The sequence below is a fragment of the Sminthopsis crassicaudata genome, chromosome 1 (assembly GCF_048593235.1).
Source record: "Sminthopsis crassicaudata isolate SCR6 chromosome 1, ASM4859323v1, whole genome shotgun sequence".
NCBI classification, from domain to species: domain Eukaryota; kingdom Metazoa; phylum Chordata; class Mammalia; order Dasyuromorphia; family Dasyuridae; genus Sminthopsis; species Sminthopsis crassicaudata.
This window is the reverse complement of record NC_133617.1, coordinates 2,158,636-2,171,539: the sequence shown is the minus strand read 5'-3', so window position 1 is coordinate 2,171,539 and position 12,904 is coordinate 2,158,636. Positions and strand designations below refer to the sequence as shown.

The 12,904-nt window shown below is 38.5% G+C and overlaps 1 protein-coding gene across 2 annotated transcripts; it reads right to left on the bottom strand.

Annotated features, from left to right (window-relative positions):
* Positions 1-2,435: 2,435 nt before the first annotated feature.
* On the bottom strand, positions 2,436-12,362 carry LOC141556219 (uncharacterized). 2 transcript variants are annotated; one of them, XM_074290003.1, is made up of 5 exons: positions 11,167-12,362; positions 10,506-10,564; positions 8,934-9,060; positions 8,380-8,475; positions 2,436-6,031 (listed from the first exon to the last, which is right to left on the bottom strand). In XM_074290003.1, exons 1-5 carry the CDS (start codon positions 11,183-11,185, stop codon positions 3,633-3,635), a joined length of 2,700 nt encoding a protein of 899 aa, XP_074146104.1. In that variant the 5' UTR covers positions 11,186-12,362; the 3' UTR covers positions 2,436-3,632. The 2 variants fall into 2 exon arrangements, with proteins under 2 accessions (XP_074146104.1, XP_074146113.1); XM_074290012.1 differs by lacking the exon at positions 11,167-12,362 and adding an exon at positions 11,052-11,161.
* Positions 12,363-12,904: the final 542 nt, after the last annotated feature.

The window sequence follows — 12,904 nt, the reverse complement described above, 5'->3', positions numbered from 1 at the left end:
CTTTTCTGTCATCTGATGTATGAGGTGGCATCTCAGAATTGCTTCAATATACATTAGTTGTGATTTGTCGGTATCTTAGCTAACTAAGTGGCATGTTAGAGTGAAGGACTTTGAGCTGGAAAAACCTGAGTTAAAATTCTGCCTGAGAGACTTCCTACCTGTGTGGTGATGATCAAGTTACTTAGCTTCTCTCGGCCTGCATCAATTTCCCAGACTGTGAAAGGGGAAAATAATCATAGCTACTATATAGATTTGTTAATATATGTAAGGTGCTTTACAAAGTTTAAGGTGCTATATAATAGATAGCTATGAAATTATTATTATATGGCTACAGATGGCCTGGATTTCTTCTCTTGAGAACTGCCCGCTCATTCCTCAGACCATATATCAATTAGGGAATGGCTCCTGTTTTTAAAAATTTCAATTTATTCTTTGTCTACTTTGGAATATGACTTTATTATCAAAGAAACTTGCTGTGATGAATTACCCCTTCTCACATTGTTTTCTTTTTTTATCTTAGTTTATTAAATTTGTTCTGCAAAAACTTTTAAAAAATGTTATATAAGGGCCAACTAGTTGATGTAGTGGATAGAGCACAAAGATTGGAAGTCAGGAGGACCTGAGTTAACTTAACACTTCCTGGCTATGTGATCCTGGGCAAATCACTTAACCCCTATTGCCTCAGGGGAAAAAAAAGGTTACATACTCAAAGCATATATTTTATTTTCTGTGATCTTCTTTATCCTTTGTTTAGACAAGAACTTGTCTTCTTTCCATATATTTGATGGCAATTTTCCCACTGTTTTCTTACTTTAATTTTATAATATTCTATAGTTTAATTTTAGGAAAAACTATAAACTTAATCGTATTAATAACAAAACCCCCCAAAGTATTTGATTTTATCAACAGATGCAGAAAAAGCTTTTGACAAAATACAATAACCTGTTAAATAATATTACTACACTGAAAAATAAAAGCATCTTTTCATAAAATGGTAATAACATATATCTAAATCCAAGAGCTACTACTGTAGGTAAAGGGCATAAATTAAAATTCTTTCCAATAAAATCATGAGTGAATTTATCTGATAAAGTATTAGAAATGCAATAAGTATAGGTTAAAAAAAAAGAAAGAAATGATCACTTTGTAGATAATATGATGGTATACTGAATAAACCTTAAAGAATAAACTAAAATTTAATTTAAACAATAATTTCAGCAAATTTTCAGGACATAAGACAAATCCACAAAACTCATCAGCATTTTCAATGTAATATCAACAAACCCCAGCAGGATAGCGAAATTCCCTTTAACTTAACTATAGAATTTATAAAATATTTGGGCGTTTATAAAGACATACATCATAAATATGGAAACATAACTGTTTAAAGAAATATCAGGGGGCAGTTAGGTGGATAGAACACCAGCCCTGAAGTCAGGAGGATCTGAGTTCAAATCTGGCCTCAGACACTTAACACTTCTTAGCTGTGTGACCCTGGGCAAGTCACTTAACTCTAAATGCCTCAGCAAAAAAAAAAAAAAAAAATATATATATATATATATATATATATATATATATATATATATATATATATATATAAATGCCTCAACAACAAAATATATATATATATATAATAGCAATTGCTCAAGAGTAAAATGTCAACATACTAAAAATAACACTACCTCATTCAATTTACTTCAATTTACTACTCACTCAATTTACTTTAATGTTATTACAATCAAAATACCAAAAGATTCTTTAAAAATAATAAAATTTACATGGAGGCAAAAAAAAAATCAAGAATCTGAAGGGAAATAAAAAAAATTAAAAATAGAAGTAAAGAGGGTATAGCAGTGCCAGATCTAAAACTAAATTATAGAACAAAAATATATCAAAACATTGCATTGGCCAAAAACAAATTAGTTAGGGAAACAAATTTGGCAGGATGGATCTAATAGCCTAGTAGTTGACACACAAAGACCCCAACTATTAAGATAAGGAGTCACTACCCTGAACAGCTGTCTGGGAGAAGTTAGATTCAGACCAACAACTGATAATAAGCTAAATGAGCTTTAAACAGATGCTGGACTAAGCTATAAAAGATTACATCATAAAGCATTAGAGAAACCAAAAAACTTTTAGCACAATGCCTGAATTACAGTAGCTGCATAGTTGCTTATTGCTTAATTAGTTTGCCTACTTTTTAGCATTGCTTTCATTCACATTATTGCAATCAAAGTGCAGACTGTTCTCTTGGATGTTTTCTTTAATTAATATCACTTTATATACTTATTTCTCTATACTTCTGAATTCTTCATAACTGCCATTTCTTGTGGTGCAATAACCTATAATTATGCAAATATTCCAGAATTTGTTTATTCCCTAGACAATGGAATTCATATTAGCTATCACAAAAATGAGTATTTTGGTTTATATTAGGGACCTTTTTTGATGTCTTTAATTTCCTGGGCTATGTGAACAGAAGTGGGATTACAATAGGTGATACATATAAACAGATTGGTGATTTTTTTTTTTTTTGCATAATTTCACATTATTTCCCCACAATGGTCAGACCAATTTGTAGCTCTACCAATAATGCCTAAATTCTACAGTTCCCACAATAGTCAATCTGTTATTATCCTTGTCATTTTGAAACCAATTTTTTTTAGAAACAAACTATTTTCTACCTCTTCTTTCCCCATTTTGTAACTTGTAATTTGGACTAGTAGAACCCAAATATAATAGCATCAATATCTTCTTTTTAATTTTATATTCAGTTCAATGTTCCAATCCATTAAGGTTTCTTAAAAATCTTAAATGTCATCCATTGTGTTAATTATACTTACCACCTCTATGCCATCCACAAGCATAATAAACGAGCCTTTATATAAGTCATTTATAAAAATTGAAAACAGCAGAGGTCCAAGAACTAATCCCTAAGGCACTTATGTAGAGGCCACCAGTAAATTGTACCTAAACCAATAATGAACATTCTTTGGGCATAGCTATTCAACTAATTCTGTACAACTAAACTAGACCCTCCTCAATGCTACTCTATTCTTTATCTTTGCTAGAATGTATGTATGACATTTCTTAAGTTGTGTGATTTAGAATAGGGATTTGCTTTCCATATTATATTAAGGATTTTTAAAATATTACTGTCATTTCCCCAACTCAGCTGTCCTATGTAACAAGAGTAGTTATGCAAAAGAAATTGTGTGTGTGTGTGCATGTGTATAAAAGGACATGTCTCATTCTACACCAACCTTCTCCTGAGATACTCTTTGTGCTTCACCACGATTCATTCACAGATGGGATTCCCAACTGCTCTACATTCATATAGTTCCTCTCTGGCATTAAATATGATATTTAGCAAAGCTTTTTATTTCTGGAGAACAGACTTAACTCAATCATTAAACTCAAATAAGTTCTCTCTAGTATGAACTTTCTGATGTTCAGTAATTCTGAATTGCTTGTGGAGGCTTCACATATTCTGTCCTATATGAATTCTCTATTTCAAATATGTTCCATGTTCCTGAAAAACAAATGATGAACACCACAACATATATCTATTCTCTACTGTCAAATATTATCTGTGCTCCTGAAAACTGAATTCATCTAAATTTATTACATTAAGCAGTTTTCTCCCCTGTGTGAATTTGTCGATGCTGATTAAGAGCTGTTCTCCAGAAGAAGGCTTTTCCACATTCTTTGCATTCATAAGGCTTCTCTCCTGTATGAATATTCTTATGTTGAGTAAGGTGTGAGTTATAGCGGAAGGTCTTCCCACATTCATTGCATTTATAAGGTTTTTCACCAGTATGAATCCTGTTATGTAAAGTAAGATCTGCTTTCTGACAGAAGGCCTTTCCACATTCTAAACATTTATATGGTTTCTCTCCAGTATGAAATCGCTGATGTCTAATAAGTTTTGCTCTCTGACTGAAGGACTTCCCACATTCACTGCATTCAAAAGGTTTCTCTCCTGTGTGGGTTCTCCGATGCTGTACAAGCACTGTGCTCCAGTGGAAAGCCTTCCCACAGTCACTGCATACATAAGGTTTCTCTCCAGTATGAATTCTATTATGTTGAGTAAGAGCTGCCTTCTGGCAAAAGGCTTTACCACATTCACTGCATATATAAGGTTTTTCTCCAGTATGAGTTCTATTATGTTGGGTCAGATCTGCTCTCTGACAGAAAGCCTTCCCACATTCATTGCACTGATAAGGTTTTTCTCCAGTATGAGTTTTCTGGTGCTGATTAAGATTAGTGCTCCGGATGAAAGCCTTCCCACATTCATTACATACATAAGGTTTCTCACCAGTATGAATTCTATGATGTTGGATAAGTTTTGCCTTTTGACCAAAAGTCTTCCCACATTCGCTGCATTCATAAGGTTTTTCTCCTGTATGTGTTCTATGGTGTTGACTAAGTTCAGTGGCCCGAAGGAAAGCCTTCCCACACTCATTACATACATAAGGTTTCTCTCCAGTATGAATTCTCAAATGTCTTCTAAGGTATGAATTCTGGCGGAAGGTTTTTCCACATTTATTGCATTCATAAGGTTTCTCTCCAGTATGAATTCTATGATGATGAGTAAGATGTGCTTTTTGACCAAAGGCCTTTCCACATTCATTACATTCATATGGTTTTTCTCCAGTATGAGTTCTCTGGTGCTGACTAAGATTAGTACTCCTGAGAAAGGCCTTCCCACATTCATTGCATACATAAGGTTTCTCTTTCGTATGGATTCTCTGATGATCAGTAAGGTGTGATTTGCAGCGGAAGGTCTTTCCACATTCATTGCATTCATAAGGTTTTTCTCCTGTATGGGTTCTCTGGTGTTGAGTAAGTTCCGGGGACCGGAGGAATGCCTTCCCACATTCGTTACATGTATGAGGTTTCTCGCCAGTGTGAATTCTCTGATGTCTTCGAAGGTATGAATTCTGATAGAAGGACTTCCCACATTCATTGCATTTATAAGGTTTTTCTCCTGTATGTATTCTCTGGTGCTGGGTGAGTTCAGTCGTCCGTAGAAAAGCCTTCCCACACTCATTACACACATGTTTTTCTCCAGTATGAATTCTTTGATGTCTGCGAAGATACGATTTCTGATGGAAAGCCTTCCCACATTCATTACATACATACTGTTTCTCTCTAGTATGGATTTTCTGATGGTCACTAAAGTGTGACTGACAGTGAAAAGTCTTCCCACATTCAATGCAGTCATAAGATTGTTCTCCAGTATGTGTTCTCTGGTGTTGAATAAGTTCAGTGGAGCAGAGGCAAGTTTTTTCACATTTAATACACTCATGTTTCTCTCCGGTACGGATTATCTGATGTTTTTTAAGGCATGAATTCTGGTGGACTGCCTTCTCATATTCATTGCTTTTATGAGGTTTTTCTCCATTATGAATTTTTTGATGTTTCCTAAGACAGGCATTCCGTTGGAAGGACTTTCCACATTCAGTGCAGTCATAAATCTTTTCTTCTCTGTGAATTTTCTGGTGTAGAATAAGTTCAGTGTTCTGGAGGAAAGACTTCCCATATTTGTTATATTCACATTTACTTCCATTTTGAATTCTATGTTTTTCAATAAGGTCAAAATTGTAACTAAAGGATTTCTGGCATTTGTCATTAGAAAATATCTTCTCTAAACAAATTCTGTTGCATTGTTTCATATCTGAATACTTTCTGAAGCTCTTTCTCTGTCTATCATATTTATGAAGAAGATTCTTTCTTACTAATAATCTCTTTTGTGGGAAAAAAGATGGCTCTAAATTAGATCTTCTGCCATTTTTATTATATTCAAAGTCACTCACTTCACTGTGGGATTTCCCTTTGGTAATTTTTACTTGTCTAAAATGTTGGTTCTCATTACTTTGCTCTTTTTCTAACTTGGCATAGCATTCCCAGACACCTCCCAACTTCAAAATGCAAGAATCATCTCTTGAGAGTACTTTCTTGAAGGATTCTTCTATACAAATGTCCAGCTCTAGAATTGATTTCTTGTGAAATCTTGTGTCCAAATCTGAAAATAGATTAAAAAAATAAATAACCTCCTTTGCATGAATGAATCTACTGCTTTTTCTGCTTAGTTTCCCTACTTTTCCTGTTGCTGTTAAGAAAGCTATCATCAACAGTTAATTTTTTCACTGTTTAATTTATTCTGTTTCATTTTTTTAGAAGGTTTAAAATATTTCTTTGTATTCTTCATACTTATATCATATAACAAGATAATATCCAAATACATTCAAATACTTCAATTTGTTCAGAAAATCTCCATTGTAACTTGCCTAGGGGAACCATATAGCCAGGAATGAAGGGAAGTCTTCTGAATGTCATACTTAGGGCAAGGTTTTAATAATGCAATAACAGGGTCAAAGAAAACAGAGTTGCAAAGCTTTTTTTATTTTGCTTTCCCAAAACACTGAATCAAAACAGCTTTTCCAAGAGTGTAAACGTTGATGTTTAAAAAAGTGTAAAAACATATAAGCTGGAAATTTATAATTATCTATATATGCCAATTTAATGGATATAAAATGGTCTATCTTAAGAATTATTCTAATTTGCATTTCTCTGAGTATGAAATAATCAACATTTTTTCTCTATGCTGTCAAGAGTTCTCTTTCATTCTTTCTCTGGAATGAATTGTTCACGTTCTTAAATCTTAATTTGTGTCCACTTATTATAGATCATTAGTCTAGACTTTTGGAAGCCCATTCATTAGTCTAGACTTTTGGAAATCTATTCAAATGGGCTTTACACTGAAAAATAACAATTCACTATCCAGCTAGAGAGAAGAATCCCACCCTAGTCTAGGAAAGGCTGCTTCAAACTCAGACTGAAGCCCAAGCATTATTCTCCAATAGAACAAAAAAGCAACCTAAGCACTTTGGGAATCAGATCTGTCTTCTGAATTCTAAAGGCAAAAGAACAAATGGAAATCAGATAGAAAGCACCCTTTTTACTTCCGGCTCCAGGAGAAGCAGAGAATTTGGAACATAATAGTCCAAGAGGCAAAAAACAGAGCCTTACAAGCAAGAACACACCATTCAGCAAAACTGATGAAAAGAACCAAACCAGATGAAAACAAAACAAAAATAATCCAAAACTCTTAAGTACAAAAATAGGAATAAAGAAAAGGGGCAACTAGAAAATTCAGTGGATAGAGCACTGGCCCTGGAGTCAAGAGGACCTGAGTTTAAATGTGGCTTCAGATACTTAACACTTATTAGCTCTGTGACACTCGGCAAGTCATTTCACCCCAATTGCCTCAGCAAAAATAAATAGATTAAAGCATAAGAGTAAGCAATCATAAGGTACCAAAGCAACTGTTTACAGTCTAATAGAGGAGGGTCTATTCCTCTCTGTATTCCCTCCATCATCAGGAATCATATTTTGCTGTTGCCATTATAGTTGTTCATTTTTGTGCTCATTTGGGATTTTCTTGGCAATGATACTGAAGTGCTATACCATTTCCTTCTGGAGATCATTTTCCAGATGAAGATCTGAGGCATACAGGGTTATGTGACTTGCTCAGGGTCACACGGCTAGTGCCTCAGACCATAAGTGAATTCAGGATGATGAGTCTTTCTGATTTCAAGCCCACTGCTCTATTCACTGCACCATCTAGTTGCTCCTATTAGGAGTCATGAAGGGAGCCTCATTAGACAGAGAGGCCTTAGATATAAGAGGAAAAAGGAGAAAAGAAAGAGAAATGAAGTAAAATATATCACAAGGCCAAAAAGGAAAGAAGCAGAAAAAAGAAAATTATCTTACATAATCAAGGTGCAAAAGGAGAACACTATAAAACAAAGAGGAAAGAACGGGTAAAACCAGAACTTCACTCTTACCCAAACTGATCAAAGATGAGAATAAACATACGTATACAGAATTGAGAACAGACATATTTCACTAAACACGGAAACAAGATACTAAAACTGTCAAGGCAAACAACTCTAAAAGATTTAGGCACTCTGATTAGTGTGATGACTAACCACAATACCAGAAAGCTTTTGGGAAAACAGTCCTTTTGTTAGGTGATGAGACACACATTTCGTGGGGCAGGATTAACAAGAAAACTGGTGGGGGGTTTTAACCTTTCAAAACTGGGGCTTAGGGGGAAGAAAGAGCAGATCTGTTTGGATTAAAAAAATAATTTTGAAAATTAAAAAGATTTCTTCATGAGGGCAAAAGCATTCTTGCTTTTCACCATTTTTATCAATTGATTTTAACTGATTCTAACATATAAATTTAATATATGTAAAGTGATATATCTTAGAGTTGTTTTAACTTGTATTTCCCTCATCAGCACTCTTGGTGAGCATCTCTTGAGCTACTGATTACAACTCAACAGATTAGATTCTCTTTACTCACCTAGACAGCTGCTTCTTAGAAATTGATCTTCAGGTATCCATGGTGCCTTCCCTTGCTCCAACTCACAGATCACATCTGGATTGGAGACCACAAAGCCTGATCAAAGAAAAAAGTGGTAGGGAGTGAGAGACACTTTGGAATTCAACCCACTTCTGCCCTCCCTTCCTGGAATAGTGAGAATGCAAGGATAGTCCAGAGGGCAGTACAATGCACATCTGAAAGATGTTCTGTTGGTGTTCCTAAGAAATATGGGGGAATGGAGCACAGGTTCATATGACCCACAACTTGCTAAGAAGATCTGGAACTTTCCTGTCTTCAAAGATCTGTACTGGGAATTTAGAGGAGAACCTCTGGACTGAGGGTACAGAGCTGGGAAAGCATAAGACCATGAAATGGTCAGTTTCCAGTTTTACAAAACCAGACATGCTGGGTATCTTTTATCTGGGCCATAAGCATGCTTCAACCATTTCTGTTTTCAACAAGCCAAACAGGAGACACAGGGAGGAAACTATTACCCTTTACTAGGCAGATCTTAGTCCCAAGAGGAGCCTTACCCAGACTGACCAGGTTCCTGTAGTTCTCCAGCATCACCTCCCAGTACAGCTCCTTCTGGGTAGGGTCCAGCTGTTGCCACTCCTCCCATGTGAAGTCCACGGCCACATCCCGGAAGGTCACTGATACCTGAAATATTCAGTCCTTCATTCAATAAACAGAAAGGCTTCCTCAGAGACGTCCTTCAGGTGGACCTTGGGGGAGGTGAAATGGGCAAAAATCATCACCATCCAGGGCTCAAAGCCAAAAACTCATTTCCTCCCTCCTCTGTGACTCAGCTTGTCCTAGATTCTGAAGGAGGTCCAGAATCACCTCTACATAAACAGTACCTTTTGGGCGGCCAAATGCTTTCCTCCCAAGCCCCTGAGGCAGGTTGTGCAGGTCTTTCTTATCCCCACCTTGCTTGTGGTCACACAGATATGAAGTGTCAAAGCTGTGACTCCCACCCAGGCCTCATGTATCCCCTCACTGGAGTCACAAAGGAACCAAGCAGCAGTCAGCCTCACCCAGGCCTTCAAGGAAGGGACTCAAAAGCTATCGAGCCTTCAACCCTTGAACTCTTCCGAATCCATTCTCACCAGACCCCTAACTCAGAGAAACTCTCCCCAACCACACCTGAACAAGAGGCCCCCAGGGACTAGATGATGGAGGTCTGGCAGCCTGGGCTGAGGGTTTGGAGGAGCAGGTGATGTCACCCCGAGCAAGTCCCTTCTCTCCTTCCTGTAGTGGCTGCTGAAGAAGCAGCAGCACAGTGCAGTGGTAACAATACTGCCGTAGTAGTAGTACTAGTATAGTAGGAGTTATATTAGCAGTAGTCCTAGTACTGGCCACACCAGTAATAATAATACTAGTCATAGAACTATTAGTAGCAATAAGTGTGATACTACTACCAGTAGTCATAATACTAGTAGTAGCCACAGCCTGAATAGGAGTAGTACTAGCAGTAGAGTAGTACTAGTAGTTGTAGTACTAATCGTAATATTAGTAGTTGTCACAGCACTAGAAGTCTTAGTACTAGTAGTAGTCACAGCACTTGTAGTCCTAGCACTAGTAGCAGTTATCACAGCTCTCGTAGACCTAGCACTAGTAATAATAGTACCAGTAGCAGTCATATCCCTAATGATAATACTAGCAGTATAGTAGTAGTGGTCACAGTAATTGTAGAACTACTCGTGGTCATAGCACTAACAGTCCTAGTATTAGTAGTAGTAGTAACAGTACTAATAGTCCTAGTACTAGCAGCATTCACAGCACCAGTCAATCTAACTAGCAAGTCACAGCACTACCCGCCCTAGTGCTGGTAACAGTATTAGTTCTACGGAAAAAAAAGAGAAAAAAAAAACCAAAACAGTAGCAGTCCTAGTTCCGGCCCAGCGCTACCCGTCAGGGAGGGCCATCCATACTTTAGGAGCACACTTCCACTTTTGGATTCCCATGACTCTGGGAGACACTGCACAATGTGGGGAAACTGAGGCAGGCAGCATGCTCCTTCGAGTCCTTTTCTGGGCCCAGCCAAAAACCCCAGCGTCTCTACTGGCAAAGTTCCCCCCCAGAAGAGGGGGGGTCCCACTCACCTGGGGGACCATTGCTTCCTCTCTGCTCTTCCGCCCTGGGGGCCCGGCAGGGTCCTGTCCTAGGGAGGAGAAGGGAGCCATAAGAGACTCGGGGAGAGGGCAGGGCCTGCACCTGGAGGACGCACGGGAGGAGCCAAAGTGTAGTTTTGGGGACCACGGACAGGGAAAGAGATCCTGAGGGTGCCTTCTGTGGCTGATACTGACCCCCAGGAGGCCTTGGACTCTCAGTGGGGAAAACTGAGGCAACACTTCCTCCAGGGGGACCCCGAGGGAGAGCAGCCCATCTCACAGGGGAGGACCCTGAGGGTGCCAGCTGGGCCTGGGGGAGGGATGAACTTGATAAGGGAAGAGCCAAGGGGGCCAGGCAGCGCTATCCCCCCAGATCGGCTGAAGGCGCCACGAATTCCCTCCTCCCGGAGAAGGGAGCCTAAGGGGCAGCCCAAAGTGCCTTTCTCCAAGACTGGCCAAAGTTTGTGCCCCCTTGTGGAGGGGGAGGGTAGGAAGGAAACTGCGCAGGCGCGAGGGCACACCTTCCCTCCTCCCTACCAAAAGCTGCAGCCGAGGGACAGACTGAAGCTCCGGGCACCTCGAGGGGTCGCAGCTCGAGCTCCAAAGGATAGCCCCTCCCTTCTTGACCCCTGAGCCTGTCTGGCTCTCTCACCTCCAGGGCGCAGAATCATGCCTGACACAAGAGCGGATTTGCCTTCCAAAACAGGAAGTAACTTAAGGTAGCTCCGATGACGTCACGGACAAGCTCTTTACTGCTCTTCCTGGGAATTGTAGTTCGCAGGGCAGCAGAAGATAGTGCGCATGCGCGTAGAGCCTGCCTTGACTATGAAGCCAGGAGGCTTGGGGGCTGCCTAGAGACCGCTCTTAACCGAGCTCCCGGAGGCTCTGAGTGGCCCCTCACCTGTGTCTCCTGCTTTATTGCGCACTCCCTCTAGCAGCTAATGTGACCCGCCTTTGGCGGTCTGGGCCTGGACTCGGGAGGTTCTGAGTTCAGGTACAACCCTGGCACCTTCTTAGCTGAAATTCGATCCGGCAACTCTGGCAAGACCAAAGGTCTTAGTGGACCCGCTTCCTCGCTCCCGGTGTGGCGCAGCCCTTCACCACTGAATCTCAACCTATTAACCTGGAGGACTACACCAGGTGTAGTGGAGAAAAAATATATATGTATTTTTTAATGATGCTTTATTTTTTTCCGTATTTGTAAAGGCGATTTTTAGCATTTATTTTTACAAGATTTTGAAGTGTTTTGTTTTGTTTTGTTTTGTTTTTTTACAAAGCAGGTTGTGTGTATAAAGTCCTGTAAAACATTATTCCACATTATTCATAGTTGTGAAAGAACAATCTAAAAGGGAAAAAAAATACACATATTAGAAACACACTTGACATTGAAAATCAGATATCAAGAAAAAAGGAATTAAAGACTATTAGATTAATGAATAAATTAAAGAATTAAAATTAAAATTACAAATTACAAATGAGAGATAATAGGACGTAACATTAGAAGATTAAAGAATTTTAAGTAATCCCACCCCACTCCTCTTAGAGAAGAAGGAGCTCTGAGCCCAGAAGCTTTATATGTGTTTGTTCTGCCAATCCTTCCTTCAGAGACTGGATCGCTCTGTTCCCTTCCAGGTTACAATCTTTCTGATCTGCACACTAAATGTTTTTCCCCTAAATATAAGCATGTCCCCCTTTTCTGGTCATAAATCCCATGTTCAAAAATGGTGGAAAAATCCTAAGAGGGTGTGTTGTTTAATGTTCAATTAGCCTATAAAACTGGCAATAGCGATTTGGTCAAGTCAGCTCATTGACCCCAACCAGTTTGAGCTGATTAGGCTATTATCTTAAGCTCGTGATTTTCTCAAAAAAAAAAAAAAAACAAAAAAAAAAAAAACATAAGACTATTTATTGCCTGAGTCTACCATTACTTAGCTCCCTAATTCCTTGTTTATTCAAGACTTCTGACAGTTTAATTGTTCCTAGAAACAATTTTTCACATTCTGAAAATCCATTAGTCCATAGTTACAAGTGGTATCTTAATGCTCTGACGCTTGCAACATTCTAAGGAAGCCTAACTTTTCAGTATTTCTCACATACACAAAAAGTGAAAATCGTCCACTTTGATTCACATTTAGACTCCATCTATCTTTCTCTGGAGGTGGAAGGAATTGTCATGGATCAGTGAAGTGATGAGAAGAGCCAAGTCCATCAAAGTTAATCATCGTACAATGTTGTTGTTACTGTGTACAATATTCTTGTTCTGCCTATTTCACTTTGCATCCATTTATACAATTCTCTTCAGGTTTTTATGAAATCTGCTTGTTCATCATTTCTTAAAACACAATAGTGTAACGAGCTGTCGTCTCCAGAAGCTGCTGGATCGCTCTCTG